This window comes from Python bivittatus, unplaced genomic scaffold (genome assembly GCF_059951505.1).
Source record: "Python bivittatus isolate LINGU-HERP-01145 unplaced genomic scaffold, Pbiv_v1 ctg000980_np1212, whole genome shotgun sequence".
NCBI lineage: Eukaryota > Metazoa > Chordata > Lepidosauria > Squamata > Pythonidae > Python > Python bivittatus.
This window is the reverse complement of record NW_028277125.1, coordinates 1,346,069-1,373,732: the sequence shown is the minus strand read 5'-3', so window position 1 is coordinate 1,373,732 and position 27,664 is coordinate 1,346,069. Positions and strand designations below refer to the sequence as shown.

Genomic DNA, 27,664 nt, shown 5'->3' with positions numbered 1-27,664 from the left:
GGCGCCGTCCCCGCCGGCTTCGGACGCGGCTTTACCTGGAGGGGGCGGAGCCAGCCGAGGGTCCCGCCGGCCCGGCCCGCCTTGCAGGGCGGAGGGAGGCGGCGGCAGAGGCGACGGGCGAACGGCGGGACCGGGCGGCAGGACCCTTCCAGCCCGCCCGAGACCCCGGGAGACCCCGCCGCCGCCGCCGCCGCCGCCACCGCGCGCCCCCCGGATCGCGGCCCCGGCGGGCGGGGGAAGGAGGCCAGGCCGGGGGCGCGCGCGCCCCGCCGACCCGCCCGGCAACATGGCCGAACTGGGCATCGACCAGTCCAAGCTGCCGGGCGTCAAGGAAGGTAAGGCGGGCGGGCGGGCTGGGGTGGCCGCGGTGGCGGGGAGCGCTGCCCGCAGGCCCCCTGCGGCTGGAGGCCCCTTCCGCGCCCGGCCTGGACCCCGCACGGGAAGGGCGCGCGTGGGCGGCGGGCCCGGGGGCGCGAGCGGGTCCCCCCTGCCCTGCCCTGCGCTGCGCTGCCCTTCGCCGCCGGAGTCCTCGCGCTCCTGGCCTCGGCTGCGCCGTCCCCGGCCGAAGCCGCTCCCGGAGCCCGGCCAGAGGCGCGAGAGCGGACCGGGCTGCCTTCGCACGGCCTGCCTGACCCGCGAACTCGCGCGGCTCGCCCCGCGGGCAGGCTGGCTTTGCGGCGCCGGCCGAGGCTAGCCCTCCTCGGGCGGGGCAAGGGCATCCCCTGCGCTCCCCCTGGGCCGGCTAACCTGTTGGGAAGCCGGCCGGCCGGGACCCTCCGCTGGCTTCGCTCGCGGCTCGGGAGGCGCAGCCGGACCCGGCGCCTTCCTCGCCTCGCTACCCTGTATCGGGTCAGTTCAGGCGGCCGGAGGGCGCGCGGTGCGCGTTAGGGCGGGAAAACCGCGCGTAGGTAGCGAAGTCCCCCGGAGGTGGGTCGCTCCCCTCGCCCAAGCCGTGAACGGCCGGAAATCTGGCCCCGGCCAGGCGTCTGCCCCCGGCCTGAAGTTGCAGGCAAGTTGTTCGCTCCCCCAAGCAGCAGTCTCAGGACGGACCGCATTTGCACGCCCGTTTAAGCCACCGCCCGCGTTCACGCCGTAAGCCAGCTTGCTCGTGGGAGGCAGAGCATGCTGGGTGAACCTGGCCAGCGTGACTTGTAAGCCGTGATTCTCAGCTTCGTGGGTCATGAACCCAACGGATTCTCATTTGTTCAATAACCGTGGCTAAATCATGGAGTGTATTGTGAACTCGGCCATGGTATAGCTTGTTTGATTTTATTGCGAAGCAACATATGGACCCATTGTAAACCCTGGTTTACAGCTCAGCGTGATGTGTCAACCAGTGTGGTTTATTTGGTAAACCATGGCTTAAAACAAGAGAGGCACAGGGTGCAACCAACTATGATCGAGGGTGCATAAGGAAGGCACCTTAGTTTCCAAAACAGATGTTGATCCTGCCAACGCTGTTCCCCGACCCTTTATCACCTACCTGTGTGTACAGTTGTACTTCTGCAGCTGCACGTGTGCAGGTGCTCACGCCCACAGGATCTTTGCTGTGCCTAGGTGTGCGTTTCCTTGGGATCGAGCTTCAGCTTCAGCCACGAGATCCCAGGAAAAAGGGGAGGGGGCTTCAGGGGTTGCGGAAGGTGCTGCGTGGGGGCTCCTGCTGGTTCAGAGCCCCTCAGACCCCAAAGCCTCGGAGTCCGTCTAGAGAGAATGTGCCTGGCAGAAGCTCAGGGCGGCTTTGGAGACGGAATTGCGGGGAGGGGGATGAATGGCTGCGAAGAACGAGGGCGGAAGGGGTGCCGGGTGCCAGCCGGGCTATGGGCTAAAGGCGGCCCTCGCGAGGTGAGGAGTTGGGAGCTGGGGGCTCCCCAGGCAGACCTCGGGGGGCAGCCACAGCGCCAAATCTGCTGTTGATGCTGCGCCTTCATTGCAAGCAGAAACACTTCTGCCCTTCCTCAGCAAAGAAGCAGGGGGAAACGGGGCACTCGGGTAGTCTCTCCAGGGACGTCCCGCTAGCTGCTCCTGGTCCTCGATGAGAAGCATCAGCTCTCTTGCGGGAAACACACCGGCGTGTTTCTGATTCATGGTTCATTTTACCTTAGACGTTGGCTTCAGAGGAACAGCGGCCCAGCTCCTGACGCCGGCCGTCCAAGGTCTCCCTGAGACTTTGCTTTCAGATCAGATCCTCCGTTGACTGTCGGGCAGCAGTGCCTGCTTGCGCAGGGTGGTTGGCCTTCGTCAGCCAGGGAAGGGGAGCTGGGGAACAGGGCTCCTTCTTGGCTTCCGGAGCAGCACTGCTGCCCTTTATCGGTTATCCTTTTGGACATGAAGGCACAAAACACACACGCACGCACACCCCCCCCCCCGTGCACTCACACTGTAAAGATCCCCATACAATATATGTTGTAGGAGGAGAGCCGTGCCAGTCTCATGGTGGCAAAAAATCAGGAGGAGGCTGGGAGCAGCTTTTCTGACTCAGAAATGTTATTGAAAGGTGTCAGCTTTGGCGAGCTGCGGCTGACTTTCTCAGAGGGATAGATTGGCTGGACTGATCCATCTATGAGGACTAGTGTCTTGTAAGAGCAAGATGTGGGTATGGCCTACCTGGGAGGGTGGTTACTAAAATAATGGTCACTATTTGTTTTATATATGGGGCCATTTGCACAACACATTTTGCCCGGCTGCTTCACTGTTTTCTGGATTTGCACAAAACACTAAGCTGAGTTTGCACAATACTGTAGGTCACGAAGAAGCCCAAACAAAGGCCCTTCAAACTGATGCTGGAAATGGGAACAACAAGAAAGGACATTTTATCGTGCTTGGTGGACATGTAAAAAGTATAGAAAATTTTGATTAAAATACATACACTGACTCAGAGGATTTTAAAGATTAATATGCAGTTGAGACCAGAGTTTCTTCTTTGGGGATTGATGGACGAACAGTTGGGAAAAAAGTCATAGAACTTTGTTTTCGTACATGATAACTGCAGCGAGATTGTTGTATGCACAAAGATGGAAGGATTTGGCAATGCCTACAGTGGAAGAATGGTTGGTGAAGATGATGGAACTTGCTGAGATGGCTAAACGGAGTTTTTTGTTCAGAGAAAAGACAATAACTACGTTTATTGCCGACTGGGAACCCCTTATGGACTTTTTGCACAAAACAGAAAAAAATGAACTTATCATTTATGGTTTTGGGGATTAGACAGGATAGATTATAGAAAGAGGAGAGTTACGATGTAACTTTAGAGCAAGAGGTAAATTTATAATTGTACTTATATCTGCTGTAAAGAAGATAGGAAGCCACTTCTTTGTATCTTTTTCCTTTCTTTTCTATTTTTACTCTTTTTTTCCTTTCTTGCACTTTCAGCTTTCTCTTCGATTTCTTCCTTCTTCCTTACTTTATATTAGCTTGCATTCGTTTTTATCTTCCTTTTTAAAACTTTTAATACACACACACATGCTGAGGAAGCTCCAGCAGAGTAAACGTTAAGCAAGCTTGATGTGTTGGGTGTGCAGGCAGCCTCTGAATCTTTGCCAAACCTTTGCCCAACTTTTCCAAAATGTGTTATGTGAACAGTGTTCCGAGGGGTTGAGTTAATTTGGAAAACTGAATAGGTTAAAAGTTGGAAGTGTTTTTCTTACGTAGAACGGATAATGTTCTTCCTAATTCCTTCGTTTAAGTGATGTGTAATTGAAGGGCGAGGAAGGGTACTCGGGTTTATGCGGAGCCGGCATAGGCTTGACCCGTCAGCCGGAGGCCCAGTTCCTGGTACCGGATTAGGCCTAGAGCGAGTCGGGTTGGGAAGAGGCAGAATGCTGTGAAATAACAACGTGTGAAGTAGCCTGTGAACAAATGCAGCAGAACACAAATATGTGGTTGGGGTGGGGGTGGGGGGACAGGCTGCACAGCTGCCCACCAGGAAACCCTGGAGTTTATTTTTAAAATGAATGCAAATTTCACCCCACAGTGCTCTGTTAGACTAGTTTCAAAACTGAGTTTTGCTGATGGGGCTTATTTCCAGGGAAGAAGGCACAAAATTGCAGTCCTCAGAAAAAGCACATAATAACAGTAATCGATGCATTTTGTTGGCCTCTCCCCCCTCCCCCCCCGTGCAGATCCGAATCCGGAGAAAGTGGGAGGCGTCCTCCCCCCGCCAGCTTTTTTTGTGCTCACGAGGAATTGGGATCCTTCCTGCCTCGAGGGCCTATAGGGAGCTGAGAAGCCCAGAGACCCCCGAGACTTGTCCAGACCTCAGGGAAAGCCTTGAAGGCTCCTCGGTGCCACCTCCAGGGATCCCTCTGCCAGGATTCCCAGGCAGGGCGTCAATGTTTTGGAGGGGCAACGGGGGTGAACTAGAGGGACCCGCAGCTGCCTGGAAAGCCTGGTTGGGTTGTGAAGCCGAGGAGCCCGTGGGAGCCCGCCCTGGCCCAGATCAGGCGTCGCTGCAGCTCCTTTCCGAGAGTGCAGGTGGCGAGAGCCTCTTCCTCGTTCCCTTTTTAAGTTGTGCTGGCGGAGCTCCGTGGGGCTTTCTGTGCTAGGAGTGAGCTGCGTCTCCTGCGCGTCGGTAAAAGCCCTGTCCTTCTCATGAAGAGGCATGGGAACCTGGTCTAAAGTAGAGCCCTGCCTTCGGGGGGGCTTCACCTTTGATCTCCCCCCCCCAACTGTCCTCATCTTGACTGGGGCCCAGCGTCTCCCTTCTGCATGGACGAACAAGAGTCCGTTTGTCTCAAGGAGGCCACTTATTTTTTAAGAGGGGCCCTGGGTAGGTTTGCTCGGTCCTTATCCCAGATTTAGCAGCCCGAAGCACCAGATGGGGCGGCCAGGCCTTTGTGTCTGGGGTGAGCTTCCCGCTGCAGCATCAGGGCGACGGGTGGGAGCCGCTTGGTCTGATCCTGCAGCTGCCACGTGGGCCTGGAGGAGATGGGCGCTGGGGCTCCGAGCACGCCGAGAGGGGGCCATGGAAGCAGAGGGCCTCCAGCTAGAGCTGCCCCTGGGAGGGAGGGAGGAGGGGGCGCATGCTGGGCTGACTGGTGCCCACGCCTCGCCACAGTTGGGGAGAGGAAGAATGAAAGCCAGGGAACCACCTTGGACTTTTGCAGAGGAAGCGGCTGCGCTGGGAAACCCCATCCTGGTTCTCTGTTCTTCACATCTGAACCTCCAGAAAGACTTTCTCTGTCTCTGTCGGGGGGGGGGGTGGCGGGGGGGGCTCCCTGCTTGCTCTTCTCCCCTCCCAGCACTCTCCCGCTTTTCACCCATGCTGCCATTTATCCAGCGGTTGGTGCCATCCCCTCTGCCTTTCCCCGGCATCACCCAGATGGTAGAGCCCTTCCAGGGGAGGCATTTGAGGCTTCCTCCAGATCTGCTGATGCATCCTCCTCTTTGGTTTCAGCTTCCCTCCCAGGATCTGCTCGGTTTCTTCTGGAACTCCTCCGTGCCTGTTTGGAGGTGCCACGCCCAGCCAAAGTCCACCCGCTCGCCTGTGCCGCCTCCTGCTTCCGGGAAACTGGAAACGGCGGGAGTAAATGCAGTGGTTCGGTCATGGGAAGACTTGGACCGCGTTCGGGAGATCCTGGGAGGGTTCCTTGAGGCCATCAGGGTCAACCTGCTGCTCGGAGCTGGCATTATAATACTTGTGGGGGGAGGACTGATGCTCTGAAAATACCAGCATGGGGCTGAGGGCCCTCCGGCTGACGTTTCTTGCCTTCTTGCTCGCAGTCTGCGCAGGGGCGTTTCTGGCCCAAAGGGTGTGCCCTAAAGCAGAACAGATTGGGGGGGGGGGGGTTCCTTCTCAAGGCATGTTAGAAACTCTCTTCGAGAAAGTCTTTGCATGTCCCGGGTTGGTTTTAAGCGTCCCTAAACCAGGGCGGTGCATTTATTTCTCTGCTGATTCAGCCTCGTTTGAAGCGTGCCTGGGTGGAAGTGGGCGCGCTCTCCTTCTCAGTTAACTTGGGAAACGGAGTTTGCTGAGAAGTTTTCCTGGTTCAGTTGCTGCATTTAGGCCGGGAGCTGGGGGACGCCCCCCCCCACCCCCCCCCCAGCCTGCTGGCTTTGTGAAGACGGAGCAGTGGCTGCATCTGTGATCAAACAAAGGGCCCGAAGCCAAAGTGTGCGGAAGGGAGTCCATCACCAGGGCAACCTGTGCGCACCAGCTCTAGCCAATCCATGCTGATCCTTTGGAGCAAAGCCCCCCCCGCCCGCCCCCAGTTCTGGATAAAGGTCAATTTAGCTATTTGTAATGGGGCCGCTTCCATCGGTGCAGCTGTTTGATTCATTCTTGGCTGACTTTGGGCTGACTACGGTTGTTTTGGCTTAAACTTCGAGATCTTGGAGGCGTCTTCTGGGGGGGGGGAGGAAGAAGGCCAGCTGGCAGAGGGAGGCTCCTTTCCTTGCTCAGCTGCCTCCCCCCTCCGGAACAGCTGAGAATCCAGAGCGACTCGGCTTCTGGTGATCTGGCTAAGCTCCCCAGCCATTTGAGAGCCGAAGAAAGGAGGGGGAAGATTCAAGGAAGGATGTTGGGGAGGGTCTTCAGGACATCTCTGGAGGTGCCAGTTGTCCTCTTGCTTTCTAAAAGAGAGCCTCCGCTCCTTCATGCATTCATGCTCCTGGGCCTAGGGGCCCAACTCAAAGGCAGCTGACTGGGACCAGGTTTGAGATCCAGAAGAATCCTGTGCTGGGTCCCTTGATCTTTGTGGTGACTCCAAAGGACCAGAGTTCCCGTCCCCTTTTATAACTCTGAACAAGACTTGGCCAACCCCAGCTTGGTCCTCTCCTCATGCCTCCTGGTCGTTTTCCACCTGATGGTCTCAGCCACCTCCAGTTCATGTGGGGGGGGGGGATCATCTCTTCTCTGGGGAAGCCTCTTTCATTATGCCTCCTTAGGCATCTTGAGCTTCTCTCCATGCTGCAGAAGCAGAGATCTATCAGGGAAAAATCTTCTGCCTTTATGGCTCGCTTTGAAAGGTCTCACATGGACTTTTCTGAGTCCGTTCATGTATAACCTAGATACGTGGCCCAAGGAATATGAATATGAACCCAGTCAATATGTATGACAGCAACTTGTGACCCTGAGATCCACCAGATTGCCTGGAGTCCCACCATTTGTTTTGGGTGCAGAAAGCTCTCAGTTATGTCTTGGTTGGGGGAGACCTCCAAAAGCTGATCTGGCAGTCTTGTGTCAGAAGCAAGAGCGATGGAGACGTGTCAGCGAAAGCAGCTTCATGTGTTCTGTAAGTTAAGCTGGAATTTCGGTGTCCACGTCTAAATTCAGTGGTGTTTTGTGAAGAGGACTGGTTTTCCAGGCATATCCTACGTACAGTCTTTTCTTTCGTTAGCTATTCACACCCGGGCAGTGTGGGGTGGGGAGGAAAGATTAGGAAGGAAGAATTAGGGGCTGCCACCGGTTTCCTTAACCCAGATTTCCCTGACTTTGAGCTTTCTGGGTAAGTCCAAAGGTTGCCCACTCCTGATCCTAGCCATTTTGTATTCTTTGCTCTTCCACAATGCTCAAGAAAGTTGTTCAGTGATTGAAGTTTTGTTGCTTGTCTCCAGTATTTGGAGATATTCTGCTTCTGTGCATGGAGGCTCTATTTGGCCGTCATCCCCTATTACCACTAATGAACAGCTCTGGGATTTAAGGTTGCCGCATATACTCATGGATAAGCCCATCCGCAGATGAGCCAACCCTTGAATTTTTAAATAGCATGAAAAATGTATCGATCTGCATTTTTCATGGTATTTTGGTAAAAATTCAAGGGTCGGCTTATCTGTGGATGGATTTACCCATGAATATATTCAGGAAATAAGGGGTTTTTAGAAAGTATTACCATATATATATATGTGGATGAGCCCATCCGCAGATAAGCAGAACCCAATTTTTGGGGTGCATTTTGGCACCTAAAATTCTTGGCTCTTCTACAAGTATACAGTAGTCTTTTTCCCTTAAGGCAGTGTTGTCCAAACTTGGCCACTTTAAGATGAGTGGACTTCAACTCCAGCATGGCTGGCTGGGGAATTCTGGGAGTTGAAGTCCACTCATCTTAAAGTGGCCAAGTTTGGACAACACTGCCTTAAGCCCTTTAAACCACCCTAGTATTTTATGTCAGCAAACTGCATGACGTAGAATGGTGTGACCCCACTAACTTCACTTTGGTAGCGTTCATGCTGTGCACATAATTTGGCCAGTGAATCTGTTTTCTGGGTTCGCATAGTGCATTTCATGTCATTGAACAGGCGGCCTTCCCACACCCCTAACCACACGTTGTGTGTTGTGCAACTGCGTCTGAGTGCCGAGGTGGCCCTTGGCTCTTCTTCCAAAGCGTTTTCGCCAGGCCGGGTGGACTGGAGTGGCCGCTTTCGGCAGGCCAGCCCAAGAGAGACTCCGGCAGGGAGCAAGTCCTTTTCTTGCCCAAGACAACGCATGATGAAATGGTGCAGGAGGGCGTGAGGAAGAAGACCTCCAGAAACGCCTATTCCTAACGTGCATTTGGAAAGGGAGTCAGTACACATCTGATAATGTCATTTGCAAGTTTGCAAAACTAACATAAAATTGGGGTGGGGTGGGGTGGGGTGGGGGAACGGCACCACGAATGTTTCATTTGTTTTGCAAAGTCTACACCTGGTTTTTTATCAGTGGTAAAACTCCCAATCTAAGCAGCCGTTTCTCCTCCCTCTTAGCCTCTTGCTGTGGTCATTGGCAGTCCCATTCTTTCTTATTGCTGGGAGAAGAGACCATGCATTTTGAGGAGGAGGAGGAGGAGGAGGAGGAGGAGGAGGAGGAGGGTAGGTGGTGGGTGACACTGTCTGCAGAGCCAAGCTTTGCTGACTGCTGCTGGTCCTATGCAGCCTCCAGGCAGAACTTCCATTGCTTTTCCAAGCTCTAGGTTGAGTTTTTCATTGGCAGTGCAAAGGATTGGATCCACTTGTGTACGCAACACATCTCTTCTCCCAGAGAAACTCTAGGCTTAGCTGTGCACCTTTCGGGAGGGAAATAGGGCTGTCTAAGAAGAAGCAGAGGGCAGCCCAAATCTTGGACCCATCTGCCACGTCGCAGGAGGAGGGAGAAAGTGTCTGAGCAACAGCTTGGGAAGATGAGGAGGAGGCCTGGGGGTGGGCTGAATTCCAGGAGGAGACCAGAGGGGGACAGAGAAGGAGATGGACGCATGCTGGAGACCCACTTGACTCCCTCCTCCTCCTCAGCCTGCCAATGGGCTCTTTGGGAAGAGAGGTGGGTCATGGTGGAAACGTCAGCTCCTTCTGTTCCATTGTGGTTCACTCAGAAGGAGGGGGACCATCTAATGGGGAAACAAAGGCTTGCTGTCAAGGAATTGATGGTCACAGCTGAGCTTTTCTCCCTCCCAAATCTGCCCTTATCCAGCATCCAGGCATCGCCACCCTTTCTGCATTCCCAAGGAAAGGGGCTTCGCGTCTTGCACCTTGTATCTGAAGAGGCCGCTGCTCCTGCTGTTTGCAGGGGTGGTATCTGTGGAGAGCCAAGCACTGAACTTTCCTTAGGCATGGCGGTTCATCGCGTTTCTGGGGCTCCAGTTGTCATCCTGGCACATATCTTGGGGGTGCGGGGTTGGGGAAGGGTGTTTATTGCTCTGGGGAATTAAATTAGGGGACACCCTGAGGTCTGCTGCCTTGTGATCCCAGAGAAAAGGTGGGATATAAACGCAACAGATAAATAAACTAACAGGCATTTACTTATAATTATTTATAATAATAGCAGGTTAGTTATTATCAACTGGCTAAATAATAACTAATAATAAATACATAATAATAAATAATAATGTTAATTATCAACAAAATGGACCGTGTACTTGTGGGAAAATGCTAGGGGGAAGGGGAAGGGAGGGAAAAAAAGAAAGGATAACAGGAAAGGCTTCTTTGAGCCAAACACAGCTCCTGGTATCTTCCTGAATGTGGCCATATCGTTTTCTTGGAAGAATACAGAAGAGGTTGGCCTCAGCCTTCTAGTCCAGCCTTTTAGTCCCCACAACACCCGACCAGCTCTCTGTGTAAGTTCCTGGGCGATGCTGACAGGCCCTCAAGAGACTTACTGGTCTGCATGCCTGGGCAATTAGATTGCCCAGATTAAATTAATTATTTAATTCATTAATTATTAAATAATTAATGATTAGATTAGAAGGCAAGAATCTGCCTTCTCACAAGTTCCCGGAGGCTGCTGTCTGCTGAAACTGGCGGGGACGTGGTCTCTGCCCTGACTCTTGGGAGTCCATATTGCTGGCAGTGAGAGGGTCTCCTTCCTTCTTCCTCCCCTCTCATCGGTTGTGGAACTCTGCAGTAGCAGATTCAGGATGAAAATGGACCTTTGTCCCTTCTCCGAGCAGAACAGATTCTTGGCTGCTGATAGAGAATGAGAATCGCTTGTATTCTTCTACAAATACAGAAGATCTGTATTTTTCTACACAGGTTGCCAGTTTCATCCAAAATACAAAAGCATCAAAATACAAATCATTTCTATTTGTCTACAAATACAGAGAATCTGCATTTTTCCACAGACGTTGCCAGCTTCAGGATCTCCTTGGTTCCATTGCAAGAGGTGGGGGCCTTGGTGGAAGATCTGTGCTTTCCTATTGCCCTTGGCGCACTCACACCCACGCATGCACACCCACAGGTTCTTTCTGTTATGGTATCCGTTGCCTCTCGGCTGTGTCTGTGGAGAAGCATTGATAAGCATCTGGCAAGACTTTTTTCTCTTTTTTGAGGTTTCTGTTGCCTTGCTATCATGGAAGAAGTTACTACCCAAGTTAGCAGGGTAACTATTAGGTAGGGTAATCCCAGGCTAGGGATTTTACACACCCCTCTTTGAGGAGACTCATACTTTCTGCTTTTTGCCCTAGTGTGCCGGGATTTCGCTGTCCTGGAGGATCACACGTTGGCCCACAGCCTGCAGGAACAGGAAAGTAAGTTCCCTCGGAGAAACACGGGCGGATTCTGTCCTCGTCTGCAGGCAGCCTTTTGCGTAATTCCCCTCTGCTCCTCCTCCTGCCGTGCAGGAACTGACGCCATTGCTGCCCTCAAGTGCTAGAAGTTGTAATCCAGTTGTGTGGCTTGTAGCCTTTTTGTGTGTCTTTATTGAGATATGCGGTATGTGCCCTGCTCGTGTATCAGGGCATTCGAAGCAGATTGCAAAATTAATTAGAGCCGTGGATACAATCGTTTTTAAAAATCTGAAAATTATTAAAACGGGGGCCACGTAAGGAAAATAAGGTAAAGCAGTTGCCGCCCAAAAGATAAACATGTTTAGCTGCTTCGATAGTGCAGCAGAATAACCAAAGCTGCGTGTGCCTGCTTGGGAACGAGGGAACCCGCCATCGGGATATCCCAAGTGCTGGGAACCTCATTTTTAAAAGAACAATCTGACTGACCTTAACGTTGCCAAATAGCTAGCTTGATGTTTGGTTTTGCATCTTGTATGAATCCAGTTATTGTCATTTGTGAACTGGGTTTTATGGCCCAGGGAGAGTGAAACTGAAATGTGCCCTAAAACACAGTTCACCAATATTACTGAATGTGTAATTTAAAATTTGCTGGAACCTGATCCTGCGCCTGGTCCTGCATGGAGACCTTTCTAATGCTGGAAGAGAAAATACCTGGGTTTTCACAGAAGATGCTGTGCTGCTGTTTTAATCCAAGCTGTGTTCACATGGATGCTTCACCCAATCTGGTGGAGGGTCTGCGTCCATACAGCTTATTAAACTTGGGGGCTTTTTAGGTTGGGGGTGAACCCATCCTGTTTGGTTATTTCTACTCTGTGTTTCAGCATCCTTTGCAAATAGAGCTTCAGTTGGTGGAACTGCAGTCTTTGCAGACTGTTAGTTTAACGGCCTGCTCCCTGTCTCCTTTCAGTTGAGCACCACTTGGCCACCAACGTCCAGCGCAACCGCCTGGTCCAGTACGACTTGCAGATGGCCAAGCAGTTGCAAGAGGAGGAAGACCGCAAGGCGCGCGTTCGCCTCCAGGAGCAGCACAAGGACATGTGAGTGGCGGCTGTGGTGCTTGGTCCTTGCGCTCTTCCCCGGGGGGACCCTGGAGGATCACAGGATGCCCCGGGACTCTCACTGCGCTGAACAACAGGGACGACCTGCAGCCACAGGGCTGGGTGTAGCCCCCTTTCTTACGGTGCTAAAAATCCCTTCCAGTTGCACTGTCAAATTTTGGCAACACGATTGCTAAAAATTGGCAGCGCTGTTTCCTCCTGTCTGAGTTGGGAAACTCACGAAGCTGTAGGTAAATCCTAAAATAGGTTTGGTGCAGTTAGTGAAGAGAAAGGGCCCCACCCTCTGTTAGGCTGTTTTCTGCAAACCTTTCCTGGCAGGGTGGGACCTGGCAAGGGGACGGAGAGAGCAGTCCTGCCCTACGGAAAAGTGAGCCTGTCCGAACGTTAGACTGGTCCTCCTGTGACATCAAGAGGATGACAGCTGCACTGATCTGCCTCCACGGGGGTATCTATCCCAGGTGATGGGGGGGGGGAGAGTCCAGGCTGAAGCTGAGGATATGCTGGCTGAGGTTGGACAGAAGCCAGGCAGCAGGGAGGCAACAGGTCCGCCCAAAAACGTGGCGTGCAGAAATTGAGTTACCAAGATCAGCCTTTCCTGCCTCTCGTCCCGGAGAAGAGGTTTCACAACAACTCCCAGAATGCTCAGCCAACTTGGGTGGGGCAGTCTGCATACCCACAGGACACCAGCTTGGAAGGGGTCAGGCTTATTCAGATGGCATTGTGGTACAAAAAAATGTAAAGCGATGCGCATTGGGGCACCCTCCCCTTTTCATGGGGCTGGAGCTGCCTCTGAGTGGCCAGGAAAAAGACATTGGGGGGTCTTCGTGGCTGTAATTGTGGATTGCTGTAAGCGATGTCAAGTGTTTACACAAAGAGAAAGACAGGGTATAAATTTGATAGTAAAATAAATATAATGAAATAAAATAGTGGCATGAAACTGTTGATGCAGTGTCTGGCAGCTGTGAAAAAGGCAAATTCCATGCTTTGGAAATGTTGTAATGCCTTTTTAGGAAATGGGGGTACAGTTCCGGGGGCCGCATTTGGAAAAGGATGTACGGAAGGGAAGCTAACGGTAGAGGGGGGCACGCAGAATCGGCACTCTCCGTAGAAGAAGCAGCTGGCCCGTTGGGGCTCCGGCTTGGAAGGGGAGAAGCGGGTTGAGGGGCGTAAAGTCACGCACAGCTTGGCCTGGGGGAAGCAGGCGGGGAGAAGCTTTTGGCTCGTGATCTGCGCTGTCCGGCTTCAGGGTGACCAGGATTTCCAGCCAGAGCCGAACAGGCAACGTAACCTTCCGCAGATGCAAGCGAGGCCTGTGTGAGTTTGGCGTGCCGGGTTAGCGTCTCACCCGAATCGGAGAGTCTGACTTACTGCTTCCAGACATGCCAGGCTTACGCAACAGGCGCACGCATCACGTTTATGCGCGCATCCCATCGTTATACCTGGAGGGCAGTCAGGGCGGTGAACCGTAACACGATCAAACCGTTCGGATTTCATAAAAACAGTTAGCATCGCTATTAGCCAGGACTTTTCAGTCTGAATTAGTGAAGGAATAAACTCTTGATTCTCAAAGCTTCACTCCTCATAAAGTAAGCTGAGTAGATGCTTGATCTGCGTTCCTGGGCCTTCAGAGAGAAAGGGGTGGTGGTTCTTGTGGTTCTTCTCCTCCTCTTCCACCTCCTCCCCCTAATCAGCTGTCACTTGCTTTTCCCTCTGAAGAGATACCACTGAATTCCACCCCAGACAAATCCCACGTGACCATAACCGGCCGTCTTCCGTTGCTTTCCACTCCTGACATGATTAACTTTCCAGGTTTTTGCTAGTTCCTCTAGCCAGCCAGGTTCCGTGCTGAGTGCTGCTGCTGCCTGTTAGAAGGTCCAGCACCATCTTATCACACAACCTCTTGCATATTGTGGCCCTCAGCAGTGGTCTTCCTTCTCGAGATCTTGCTGCATGTGCTAGGAACCCTGCCTTATGCTGCATGCAAATAAGGCCAATGAATTACTGCTTGTCTTAATGAGAGGGCCCTCTGCCTTCGCTCTGCAAACCTTGAAGGCTCATTCGGGTCATTTCAGGGCTGACTCTGTGGCCCTTTGAAACAGAGGTCATGGATCCAAGGTAGAGCCTCTGCTCTTGCATGCAACAGCCCCGCGTTCAGTGCCCCTGTGTCTCCAGTTCCAGAAGAGGCCAAGCAGCAGCTGAGATGGTCCTTCCTGGGGGGAGAGGGTGCTTTTTGAAGGCTGCCATAAGGATATGCCCTTCCAGGCCATGAAAGATTGATGGTGGGACATGTGAGTGCAGAGCCTTGCATCAGAACAGCCTTTCTCATCCTGAAGGCGTCTGTGAATGTGCTGCCGGCCAAGCCAGAACCTTCCTTCTGCCCTTGGCTGTCTTCCCCTGGTCATGCCTGCTCGATGCTTCCTCCCTGTCTCCCCCACCCATCCTCATCCTCTGGTTCTTTCAGAGAGCGGCAAGACTGCGAGATTGCGCAGGAGATCCAGGTCAAGCTGGTCATTGAAGCCGAACAGCGGCGGCGGCAGGAAGAGGATGATGAGGTAACCTTCATGTTGTGCGTGGAGGCAAAGGCTGTTTCTCTCCTGGAGGAAACAAGCAGGTCCCCAGCCTTAGCCGTGCAAGTTTCCAACGGTAGCCCTCAGAAAGCCTGCAAAGGGGTAGAGAGGGGTCCTCCAATGGGGGCCAAAGGAGGGAACAGCCAGGGGGCCATGTAGGGACCTCCCTGAGCGCCTGGGGGAAAAGATACAGGGATGAAAATGGATTTCAGCTAAACTTGGAAAAAGGCTCCTTCATATGCACTTCATTTCAGGACATCGCGCGGATTCTGCAGCAGAAGGAGCTGCAGGAGGAAAAGAGGAGGAAGAAACCGCCTCCGGATCCCTTGCGACAAAGCGCTTCTGAAGAAGGCTGCTACCCGGAGAACAGAGGTGAGTGGAACGGCTGCTGCCCGTTGCTTTTTCAGTGCAAGGTGAACCAGTTGGTGTGGTGGTGAAGACACCAGGAGACGGTGAGTCCTTTGGGCCAGCCCTCCCTCTCAGCCCTAGGAAGAAGGCAATGGCTTCTGAGGATGTGGCAGGAAGTCCGCAGGGGCTTCTCCATCTAGTTGCCAGGAGTCAAGGCATGCACGCACACACGCATGCACCCCTCACACCTTTGCAGGGCCCAGAAGTCCTTCCAGGCCTTTGGTTCCAGGTGGCGATCCAGGAGGCAAAAGAAGGCTCAGTGCCAGCGTTTTTCTGCTGGCTTCTCTTCTCACTTGGGAGAGTTGGGGGGGGGGATTTAGAAGGACGCCTCCCTAATGCTGATGGACGGCAGAACCTCCCCCAGAGTTGGGCCTTACCCAGTGTGGCTCGTAGTCTGCTGAATGGTGCCTGGACCTGGTGGCAGGGGAGGTTCGGCCTTTCTGTGGTCCAACGTGGTGGTGGCTGAAACGGTAGCAGAACCAGCCCGTGATGTTGGGTCCAGATTGGTCCGGCTGGGCAGCCGGCCGGTTCCGCCTGGCTCTGGTGAAGCTCTTAGACATTCCTGGTCGCTGAGGGGGATGTCTGACCCCCGCTGGAGGTGAATGCCGCCCAGGTCGGGAAAGCAAGCTGGGAAGCCCTGGGGCAAGGTTTGCTGGGTCCTTTCTGGTCACCAACGAAGGCCACTCTCGGGCACGATGATCGCTGCAGAACTGAAACCGCGGGATTCTGATTTACTGGCTGGATCTCCTCCTCCTCCTCCTCCTCCTCTTTGAAGTGCTTTTGTGATCAAAGGAGCTTCGAGGGCTGGGATTTAATGAACTCGGTGGGGAACTTGCTTGGATGCTGCTTGGTGTGGTGTCTCTGGCAGGCCTCTGTCCTCACGCACGCATCTGTGCCGCACGCTCTGCCTTTCCTCAGCTTGCGTGTATCGGGAGAGTGGCTGATAATTACTGGGGTTGCTGTCTCCGGATCCAAATGGAGGATGCAGGTTTTCTCAAGAGTTGGATCTCTTCTTGGCTCTTGGTCGGAGCCCACGCAACCTGCCGTTCTTGGCCCCTCAGCTGGCAGAATGCCACCGGAAAGCCGAGTCAGTCCGACATAATCTGAGCCCAGCGTTGTCCTCACTGGGGCTTCAGCGCAGCCCTTCCTGGTCCCTCTGCCTTTCTCGCTGGGCCTGTGAGTTTCGGCAGAGCGTGTGCTTTGCAGCTGTGGCCTCTCCCAGGCTTGGCAGAACTTCACATGGCTTGTGCCTGGAGCGCATGATTACGTGGTTCCTGCTTGCCATTCTTCTGCTGCTCGTGGGGGATCTTGCCCAGGGTGACACTTACAGACCTACCGATGGTGCCAAACGTCCCTTGATGCATGCACACTTGCGGGTTGGGGGAGAGGAGGACCCGAACCCCTCTGTCCATGCAAAACAACGCAGCTTTTGACCTCGTGAGCAAGAAAGCGAATCTCCTAGCATGGAACTGGGCCTACCCCAACCGTCCCCTCATGATTTCATGCATGGAATAAGTTGGAGGTGGCTTGAGGGCAGCAGGAGGCAACCCCTGATTTCTGTCCTTGATTGTGCTGATAATCGACTGGCAGACCCGCGCTTCTCTGCCCGACGTGCTTCTCGCTCCCCTTGGGGCGGGGGATGCCTTGCAAGGGGGCAGCTGATCCAGAGTTCAGGTGGAGAGACTCGCGGGCTGCACGCTGAACTTGCTGCTTTCAGGCCGTGGGGCAGCCGGGTCTGCACCCCTGTGTGGTCATTCTGCTGCGTATGCTGGCAGGGGAAGGGTCTCCACTTGCTGTAGACAGAGGGAGTCCCGGGTTCAGTCCTCGGCTGAAGGGAACGGTTCTGCTCCAGCTGAGGTCAGGGCAAGCGGAGAAGCGCCTGAGGGTCTGGCCCTCAGGACGAGGCACTGGGGGTCCTGCATGAGCTTTGCTGCTTTCTTTAAATGCCTTTGCTGCCCCTTCCTGCCTTCTCTCCCTCCACCTCCCCCACCTCGCTGTTTAGCCACGCACCTGCCATTAACACGGGTCACTAACTCACCTCCGTTGTCTGTCTCACCCCTTCGTTGCTCAGAGCACTTGTGCAGGAGTCCCCGGGAGACGGGGCCCGAGCTCCCTAGACCCGGGAGCGCTGATGGGCAGCCCCCCCAAACGAGGGACCCCCGGAGGGGCCCTCCGTTGATTTCAGAGGGTCTTGACTTGGAGGCTTGGGGGAGTTCCTCAGAAACGAGGAAGACCAAAGAGCATCCGAGGAAGGACAGAGAGAACCGGCGGGAGAGGAAGCAAGGCAGACAGGAGAGGCCTCCTCGGAAGGGTCCTCCGGGCGAGGAGGAGGAGCAGCAGGAGGACGAACCCACCGACAGAGGCTACAGCCGCCCCGCCGGCAGTCAGGAAAGGACTCGGGGGCCGCTGCCGCTGGTCTTGGATGCAGAAGCCCCCCGGGCCAGCAGAGGTATCAGGGATCAGAAGAGGCCTCAGAGCCGCGAGAGACCCCCAAGGACACCCCCTCCTTTTGCGGACTGGGAAGAGGAACGGACAAGCGCGCATCGCAGCAATGGGCCCCATAGGCAAGGGGAGAGGGGGCCAAACTCGAGCACCAATGGGAGAGAAAGGCAAGCAGAACGGCCGTACAGCAAAAGCCGCTCCCCAAATCCGGACTGTCGTAGGCTCCCACTGCCTGAGGATCGTCGTTCCCCAAGGCCCCATTCCCGCCATGCCAGGCACCACGACTCGGAAGCTGCCCACGGGCGCCGTCTCAGGAGGGAGGATGGAGAAAGAGAGCCCGAGGGGGCGCCAGCCTCCCCCGCCTCCCACTACAGGGAGGGCTGGAACGGGGAAGCGAGCCACCCCCGGAACCCAGGTAATGGGGCCGAGGCCACGGGCGTCCGTGAGCCTGATTCTGGGTCTTCCGGGAAATCCCAGGGCCCTTTTTCCCAGTTAGGCCGAGAGGGGTCCGGCTGCTGCCCTCGAAGAATCCTGGCCCTCCAAGGAGGCAGGAATGTGCTAAAAGTGCACATCAGGTTGGTAAGAGTTTTTTTTCCTTACAGCACCTCATCTTGCTCTGGCAGCACCATTGTCTCTATTGCAGATGTGTTAGACATTCCTTGGGTTTCTGCCACAAGGACTGTTTTGAGGGTTGGAGCCTCCCTTATTTGGCTTCCTCCCTCCGAGCTGAATTGGGGTCAGTCGGAGCCTGGAAGCCAAGGCAGGTGCTTTGGCGAGTTCTGGCAGCTTATTCCTGTTGCCGTTACTGCAGCTAAAGGAAACTTGCAATTAGTGGTTTGAGATCGGAGGTCGGATTAAGGGGAACCCAGATGCCAACGGGCTGGAAAAGAAGTTAGAGGGCTCCGTACAGAACAGTCGTATTTACATTGAGTGTTTTCCTAGTCTCTGAAAGATACGTTGATCCGCTGTTATATTTTAAAGATGACTCCACTTCTGGCTGTCTTTCGGCATCCGTGCCATTGCTGCTTTTCATGGTGCCTGCTGGGCCGTGTACAGAGAGCCCAGATCCCTCTCCAAAGCAGCTTAAAAGGAAGAGCATCCCTCCAACGTCATGTGGTAGTTTCTCGGAGCAGCCCCCCAATTGCAGTGTGCTTCCTTAGCTGTCTCAGGATGCGGTGCAGCTGTGCAAAGGGGCCCGTGCTTGCCTTTCTATCATCTCGTGCAGCTGCTTGAGGTGGCAGAGCATCGGGCGTTGGTGGAGTGGTCCCTCTGGGGTGGAAGCGTCAGGACGTTGAGGCTGGGGATTCTGGAGGAGGAAGCGTCTTGCCTAGTAACCTAACCTAACTTCTAGACTCCAGTCCCGATTGTTCCAGCACTTGCAGCTTTGTAGGGGGGGTTGTTGTCCAATACATCTGAGGACGTCTGATCAGAAAAGGATCTGCATTTAAGACCGATCAGAGCAGTGTTTCCAAGCCTTGACAACGTTAAGATGTATGGACTTCAGCTCCCAGAATTTCCCAGCCAGCACTGAAGTTCACACATCTTAAAGTTGTCAAAGTTGAGAAATGCTGGATTAGGGCCATTAACCATAAAATGCTTTCTTGCGGTTTCAGTAGTTCCATGAGATGACTGGAAGTTGGGCAGCAGCAGTTAATGGCCTTGAGCCCCCGGTGAAATGTGCCCATGTCAGGGGTCACCTAGGCTGTCTCTCAGACCCCGGAATGGGCGGCCACCACCACATTTTCTGCCAGAGCTCCATAAGTGCTTACTCATTTGAGGACTCCCCAAGGAAGCAGAAGCCAGCAGATGGTCCTCAGCCTGTCCCAGACTGGGCAAGGTGGTGCCTGCTGGTCCTCTGCTGGGGTGAGAAAAAGCATCCAGACTTTCTTCTTTCAAAACCTGAGAATCCAACTCCCGACTCTGACTTGCTGCAAATTAGTCCCAGATGGGACCTGTCTTTTTCTCTTTGTTCCCAGGAAGACTTAAACAAACTGCTTGGAACTGGTTGCATCTGTCCAATTAATTCAGTTCCCTAGTTTTGTTCTCCTTCCAGTTTGGGGATGTTTGCAGCGACTGCCAGGTTTGAAACAGCCCCAGTCTGTCTATAAATAGACCCTCCCATCCTTTTCCTGTGGGCATTGCTCTCGCTGGGTCCTTGCCAGGGGACGTGGGCGTTGCAGGAAATCTGCCTTGCTCCCTGCTCCCAGCATTCTTCCCCAGAGAAGCTCCTGAGCGCGGCAGCTGGGCTGTGCACGCCTCCTGCACAGCAGATGCTGCTGCGTGCTCAGCTGCTGCACAAGAGTGGTGCATGTGGTTCAGGTGGGCTGGCCTGGTTCCCCCGCTGGGCCTCTGCTCTGTGAGCAGAGGGGTCTGCCCAGGGGTCTCCTCGGTGCTGCAGGCTGGCCAGGATAGAGCCAGTGCATGGAAGAGGCCCAGGTTGCTCTCCCCCTCCTCAGATGGCATCAGTAGCTTTCCCTGCCTGGGTCCTCCTAAAGGGCCTCCTTTGCTCCCTGGACAGAGGAGAGATGCTCCGACCAACCTGAGAAATACCCGCATGGGCAATTGATCAGCCAGGCTCTGCCACAGAGCCAAGGACAGCTGGGGCCAGACCGTGGCTCAGCCTGTAGGGCCAGAGGAGCCTCCGGGCCCGGGTCAGGAGCACCCAAGGGGGAAGCAAGGCAAGATGTGGAAAGTTGCACTCCATCCATGGCTGCTTGGAGGGTTAGGCTCCCTACTGGCCTCCTTGCGAGCAGGTCTGCCTGGGAACAGGCCCTGGGACCCGGGGCTTCAAGCAGTTCAAGGGTGTCCCCCAGTGTGTGGACTTCAATTCCCAGAATGCTCAGCGATAGCCAAGCTGGCTAGGGGAATTCTGGGACTTGGAAGCAACCAGGTTGGAGAAGGGTGGCAAAAGGCAGGACTCACTTATGCATCCTCAGGAAGGCAGTGGCCAGCTGCTTCTGTACCATTACCAAGAAAAGGGCATGGCTGCATGCTTGAAGCTGCCTGGAGTCAGACCCAGCTGGAGCCGCTGCCCTAACACACAGAAGAGGAAGCAATTCCAGGTGAAGTCTCTGCATCATTGCAGGGTGTGGCCAGAGCCTCCAGCCTCGAGTTGGAAGGGCCCTTGAGGCCACCCAGAGGTCAGAGCAGGAGTCCAAGTTCGAGCACCCTGGAGAGGTGGCCGTCCAGCGCCTGCTTGAACGCGTCCGGCCAAGGGGAGCCCAGCCCTCTCTGGGTTACTGGCTCCTCTGCCCGGTGCTCTTCCTTGGGGGAAGTTTCTCCTTCTAACCTTCAGCTGGGATCTTCTGCCTTCCCATGCCTTGAATCCATCACTCCACGTCTTGCACTCTGGAATGATGGAGGACAGATCTGGACCTCCTCCTCCTCCATAAAACCTCCCCACCTCTAGTTGTCTTTCCCCAAGGGCAAAAATGCCCGGCTCCTTTGATCTCTCTTTGGGGGAACCTAGTGGTTTGGGGGCACAGTAACTCAGGGCAGAAGCTCATGGGGGCATGTAGTTGAGTCCTTGGGGGTTCTTGAGCTCTGGAGCTGGACACACAAGAGACTTGCCCCAACCACAAGCTGCCCCGTCTTGCTCAGCCCGGCGTCTGGAAAGCTAAGCGCAAACCAGCAGCGAAAATAGAAGCCGGTCTGTGCCATCTGCAGCATTTCCTTGTCTCCCTGGGTGGCTCTGGTTTTAGCTCTGAAGTCTTTTCTGGGAAGGAGGCCTTTCACTTCCTGTTTTGCAGGGATGAAGTCACGGGGGGCAAAAGAAGACGCTTACGCCAGACCCCGACTAGCAGCTGCTCAGGACCCCGAGTTCTATGACGCCGAGATTGCCTGGAAGTTACAGGAGGAGGAACTCTTGGTGAGCGGGGCCAAACTGCCCTTCCAACCCCCAATTTTCACATCAGCTGCTTTTGCGCCTCCCTTTGATATCATCTAAGGCTAATGACGGGAAGCAAAGTAGCATTCTGGTGACTGTGGAGGGGTTTGGCCTCTCTGGGAGTTGAGGGTAGTGAGCAGGGCAGGGTTTGTCACCCCGCTGGCTGATCGGGAGTGGGAAAAGGGTCGTGTTGTTCTAAAGCAGAACCTGCCAGATGAAGACGACAAAGGGAAGATTTCCTGCTGGAGCCGCAGAGCGTTGGAGGGAGGCGGAGGCGGAGGGGAGGGTGCATGAAGCACCCCATTCAGGATGGGAGAGAAAGGGGTGGGGGGCGCATTGGAGGTCTGCAGGAAAAGGCTTCTCGGCACTCTCTTTTTAAAGCTTCCCCTTTTCCTTTGTTTTTTAGGCCAGTCAGGTGGATAAGAGAGCCGCGCAAGTTGCTCAAGATGAGGTAGGTGTTCCTACAGACACAGGTGTGTAAATAAGGAAAGGGGAATGTAAAGCCCCAGGTGACCTTGGCTGCTTCAGAGGCTCCACCACCAGGTGTGTTGCTCCTCCGGTGCCTCTTTTGTGGTTTAACCCCACTCAGCTCTTGGAAATATTGTTGGCCCAGGGAGCCTGGCCCTGCCCTTCTTCCATGAACCCTCGCTGCTCCCCTTGGCCTTTGGCCATCTGCCTCCCAGCTGGAAAGAAGATCAGAAGATGGCTAAAAATACAGAGCTGTAAAATGTCCAGGCAGGTAAAAATACCAGGTGTCTGCTGTAGGGTGCATGCAGAATAATCCAGAGCAGAAATTTCAGGAGAAGGAAAAAGTTGCAGCTGGAAAGGCATGGTATCAGCACCTCCAGACTCCTTTTCCAGTGTGGTCTTGGCTGGCCAGCTGGTGCTGAGAGTTGTAAACAAATGGGGGTGTCCCGGCTGTTCAGCCACCTGTGGCCACAGGTTCTGACTATGGCACCTTGGAGGTGGACACCTTTAGTACAGTACACCTTTGGGGGAGGTCAGGTCCTGCCCATTATCCTGTCCCTAAAGGATTAAACCGAGATAAAACGAGAGGAACTCTTGAGTAGAGCTCATTTCTGCCAAGATATCCTGGTGACTCATGTCGTTTTCTTGGCCGCAGTGCAGAAGTGGTTTGTCCTCCGTGGTCTTTGTGGATAACACCCAACTATTTGGGGAAGGAAAATAAAAAAAGATTGTGAATTGCTCCAGAAGGATTTCTTTAAATCGGGTGAGCGGTCAGTCAAAAGGCATGTGAGATTCAGTTTAAGCATAGTGAGGCATGTGGGAGCAAAAAATTCCTGCAAACCCTAATGGGATCTGGGCTCTTTCAAAAAGATTTTGTGTGTCCTGGCGCAGATCTCAGGGAAGGTATTGACTCAGTGTCAGGCAGCAGAGGAAAAGAGGCATATCTCACGCTAAGGACCGCTAGAAAATGAATTGGAAACAAAACTGCTGATGTCCTTATGCAGGCCTGGGGTATGTTTGCACTTGGAATATTGCATACCGATCTGGTTGTAACTTTTGAAAAAAGATGTGGCAGGGCTGAAAAAATTGCGGAAGAGGCAAGCAAAATGATCAAGGGCTTTGAACACTTTCTCTACAAAAAACATGGGATTCTTTGCTTGGAAAAGAGTGATTGAAGAGGGGGGCAGACGTGATCAAAGTACGTAAAAGCATGCATGGGCACGGAGAGTGTGAACCCTGGGCAAAACTCACATGCAACGCAGGACCAGAGACGAGGAAAGGCTTCACCTGTCAGAAAATCACAAACAGAGAGGAGAAGAGGCAGGGCCAAGACTGGAAGGTGGGTTGGAGGTCTGCAGGAAAGTGTTAGGCCCCGCAGCCAGGATGGCAGTCTGCCCCCCATGTTACCTCCGGACTGGGGGCAACCTGCCTCCCAGTCCAGTTCCAGGAGAACAACAGCAGGAGAGAGGACGATCATCTTCTGCTTGAATGCATCCCAGAGGAAGCATCTGGTTGGCCACTGGGGGGGACAGAGTCCTGGACCAAGATGGGCTTGGTCTCATCCAGCAGGGCTGTCCTTATGCTCTTGGACCTTTGTGTGTCTCTGTGCTTTTGAATCAGTCTTGACTCTTGGCAATTACACGGACAAGTCCCTGCAGTTTTCTTGGCAACTGAAGTTTGTGGGAGTGACTTGCCCTGGCCTTCTTCCTAGGGCTGAGAGGGAGTGGCCGACCCAAGGCCACCCAAGTGTCATCACTAAATTTCACACTGTTGTATTCTATCAAGATTGTTCTCAATTGTATTTCTGTCTGTGAGGGCACTAGCTAGAGCAGTGGCACCCCATGGCTGGCTGGGGAATTCTGGGAGTTGAAGTCCACCCATCTTAAAGTTGCCAAGGTTGAGAAACACTGAGCTAGAGTGAATTTGATCAACATTCCTCTCCTCTCCATGCAATTCATGAATAAAAATATTGGAGGGCCTAAGATTAAATCTGGGCCCTCTCCAGTTTGATAAGGAACCACTTATGGAAATACTTTGGGTAAGATTTGAGTAAAATATGTACCTACATACCTATCATGGCTAGCTAACCCAGACTTAGCTAGCTTTCTAATCGGTATGTTATGGGGTGCTTGGCTAAAATCAAGATAATCAGTGTACAAAATTGACTCACATCTAGGAAATCCTTGAACCTTGATCATCAAATATAAGCAAACTTTCTTCTTCAGATATGCATATCTTGTGTTTCCATTCTGAATTCACAACATTTGTGCTTTCAAGTCCATCTTGACTCCTAGCGTCTACCTAGATCAGTCTCTGCAGTTTTCTTGGCAAGATTTTCGGAAGTGTTTGTCCTGGCCTCCTCCTTCCTAGGGCTGAAAGAGAGGGACTGGCCCAAGGTCACCCAGCTGGCTTTGTGCCCAGAGTGGGACTAGAACTTCCCATCTCCCAGCTTCTCGCCTAACCCTCAGCCACTACCCCAAACTGGCTTTCTCTTACCCCATGACATTTCCCTGTGGGTTTGTTTAGTAACTTCTTAGTGAAGAGAAGGTGTTTTGTGGTGGTTTTCATGCATGTTCCAACCAGGTCTGATGGGTGTTTCTCTGCACTGATGAGCAGAGAAAATCTTAAGTGGGGAGGTGAGCCGAAAAGTCATAATTTTTGGGATGGATTGTTTCCTGCAGGAAATAGCTCGCCTTCTGATGGCAGAGGAGAAGAAAGCTTACAAAAAAGCAAAGGAGCGAGAGAAGAAGAGGCAGGACCAAGACTGGAAGGTGCGTTACAATTCAGCTTGGGAAGACATTGGCTTCTTCTGGGGAGGACCTTCCTCTGCCTCCCATGGGGGAGGCCAGGCTAAAAGTGGAGGAAGGGCCTATATTTCCCCTGTAAAGAATTATGCTTTCATAGACCATCTTTCTTCAAAACATGCTGAACTCTCATTTCCATCATTTATGGAGAGCATGCTGAGTTTTCAACTCCCAACTTATTTGGGATGGGGATAGGTTGAGGAAGGTTGATTTTGAGATTTCCTCTCGCTATATCTGGATGTTTCTTTTATACTCCTTTTTTAAATGAAGTTTCAAAACCAGTATGTTTCTGAAATTTGTTTTCTGTTCCTCACGATTGATTAAAATTAGAATGCCCAAAACCCTTTGTTTGGGAGGGAATTAATCACTCCGACTCCATCCCATCCCTTACCCAAAATTAAGACTGGCCTTGGGCAATTCGTAAATATGTGTGGGTGTTCCCCCCCCGCCCCCCATAGCTGATGTCAGGGAATTCAGACCAAGAAGCCCAAAGAGAAAAGCTTCCATCTCTAATCCAGGACTGCTGAAAGTTTGCAACAAGAAAGCTTCATGCTGGGCTTCTAAGATCTTACTTCCTTCACTTCCAGTCACACCTATAAAGCAAGAGTAGATCCCATCGGCACCCCAGTGCTTCCCATATGAGCCCAATTCCACCTGCACCAGCACCTATATTCTGAAATGTTCAGGGCCTTAAATTACATGCTGAGTGTCATATCTTGCGCTCCGCTTCTGTCTTCATGGACATATAGCCTGAAGGATGGTCCCAGCATAGCTTTTTCTTCTGTATCCAGCAGGACCCCCACGAGTCTGCGTGTTCACGGTCAAGGGAAGGATATGAACCTCATCGAGGCAGGAGTGAGAAGCCCACGCGGTAAGTGCTTGGTGTCTAGTACTCTGTGCATCAGAAGGAAATCATGTGTTTTGCTAAAGGATGTTTGGTCGTGGGCCCTGCTTTCATCTCAGTAGGCTTCTCCTTGTGGAGATACTTCTCTTACCCCCCAATCCCTGAAGGCAGAAAATTAGGAAATGTGACAAAAGAGTTCTAAGTGTCCCCTAACATCTAATTTTCTATGTACAGGGAATTATTTTGTTGGGAGGAAATGTTTATTTTGTTGCAGAGGAAATGTTTGAATCTGTTGAATCTGCACTGGTAGCACAGGTTAACCCTTTCAGTAAGGCTGGGCCAAAGTCTCAGCTGTTTTGTCTTTAATGTTAATCCCAGTTGTCAGCCTTCAGGCCCCACCGTGCTACTCTTAATATGCTGCAGAACTTTTCTCTTGGAAGAGGACAGTCCAGTCCATTAGGAGTTTGATGCTGACACTTCTCCCACCTCTGTATCCCACCAACATCGTTCAGCAAGACCTCTTCCTGCATGGGGTTGGGAAACTTCTCTTCTACCTACTTCAGGTTCAGGATCCCAGAATCAACATTCTTCAGGCTGTTGTCAACAGCTGTGATCCTAACCTGTTCTGTCCTCTCCCTGCCAGAGCTGCTGCACCTCTGACCAAGGACTTGAATCATCCTTCTAGTCTTACAAATCAGCATAACTTGGCACATCAGATATCCAAATCAGAGTCGGCTCATAAAGGTGAGAAGTGGCCCCCTTTTTTATATAGAATTGTGTGCCCCCCAGTTTATATTTCTTTGTTTTGCAATGTGAGAAGGTCCACATTAAAAAAAATGGCCAATGCACCCCAAGGGCTCTGTGGGTTTACTCCTGTGTCTGAGCTAAAGAGAGACATCAAGGAGTATTTGAGGACATTCTGTGGTTTCCGTGGAAGGAGAGCCAAACCCCAATTTAGACAGATAGAGTTGGCCACGGAGGTGGCCACTGGCCTTCTTCCCCTCCAAAGACACGCTGTGACGGGCGAGGCAGAGTGGAACACGGCTGCTCCCCAGCATCTTCCCCTCTTTCTCCCTCCATCTCCATGCCACCATGGTCATGGTTCAGACTTGGAGACTCTAGTCTAGCTGGTTGCACCACTTGTTTTGAACACCCTCTATGGTGGTAGTTCCCAGGAAGGTTGAGGACAAGGCGGCATTGTGGCCTTTGCTGGGATGGTCCTTCTTAGCTTACCACCATAAATGGAGTTTTGTTTGCTTGGTGGACCAGTTTGCCACAGGGGGTCATTCCCAAACCATTGGGGGAGCGGGGAGGATCCTTGCACACAACAGGAGGAGGTTCCACCTGTCTTCCTTTCAGAATAGGAAATGCAGCAAAATTAGAAGGCTTAATCTGATGTCTTTGCTGATTTAATGTTTGTTTTTGTTTGTTTGCAGGTTACCATTATAAGCAGTAGGAGAAAAAAAAACTAGACTTTTTTCCATAGATACTGACTTTCCTGTGTAGCAGGCTTTATTGCATTTCTTCCTAGAGATGTTCTGAGTTCTCTTCGTTCTCCAAGGAGATCGTCCTGGGATCACTTCCTTTCCGAGCACCAGAATGTCTACAAACAGTGCCTCCTCCTTCAGCCTGTAGGGCGATGTTCCCATTGTCTTTGATCCCTCTCTCTCTCAGGCAGGGCAGTTAAATCTAGCATGCGGGCAATTCCCACTCCAGCTGCACCCCAAGAATCTCTTTCTAGATTCCAGACCCAGTTTTGTGTCCAGAGTGTTCGGTCGGTTGAGCACAAGAGTAGGATGTGACCAGATGGAGACAAAGTGGAAGCCCAGGGACAGGTGGAATCAGACAGCCAAGAAGGTGGCGGTCTTCATGTCCTGAACCTTCCATGGGATTGCTCTGATGAATTGATTGGAGAGATTTGCAGATAGCTAGGACCAGGCCTTAGAGGGGCCCATGGCCAGAATGGGTCAGTGTTTCCCTGGAATGGGCCGATCTGAAAGTTCTGGAGATGTTTCCTGAAGCATGTCTTCCACCTGGAATTCTGAGCGCTGTTTCTTATTCTGAGAAGACGACTTCCAGAAATGAGAGAGACATGTCTTGTTCTGGGAAAGAAAAATGGGATTGTTCCAGGAAACACTGGGGCATTCCAGGATGGACCCAGCTGTTTTGTACATCTTAAGCTACCCCTTTCTTGCTTTCTAAACATTTCCTGAAGGAAAT

The 27,664-nt window shown here is 52.9% G+C and overlaps 1 protein-coding gene across 3 annotated transcripts; it reads left to right on the top strand.

The window, feature by feature from the left end:
• Positions 1 to 27,664, top strand: CCDC50 (coiled-coil domain containing 50). Of its 3 annotated transcripts, none has more exons than XM_088132503.1 (12): positions 1 to 335; positions 10,866 to 10,928; positions 11,875 to 12,004; positions 14,487 to 14,577; positions 14,847 to 14,964; positions 17,072 to 17,857; positions 21,192 to 21,310; positions 21,735 to 21,779; positions 24,478 to 24,567; positions 25,395 to 25,471; positions 26,088 to 26,188; positions 26,881 to 27,664. In XM_088132503.1, exons 1-12 carry the CDS (start codon positions 287 to 289, stop codon positions 26,898 to 26,900), a joined length of 1,689 nt encoding a protein of 562 aa, XP_087988629.1. In that variant the 5' UTR covers positions 1 to 286; the 3' UTR covers positions 26,901 to 27,664. The 3 variants fall into 3 exon arrangements, with proteins under 3 accessions (XP_087988629.1, XP_087988628.1, XP_087988631.1); XM_088132502.1 differs by having other exon boundaries at positions 25,392 to 25,471; XM_088132505.1 differs by lacking the exon at positions 17,072 to 17,857 and having other exon boundaries at positions 25 to 335; positions 25,392 to 25,471.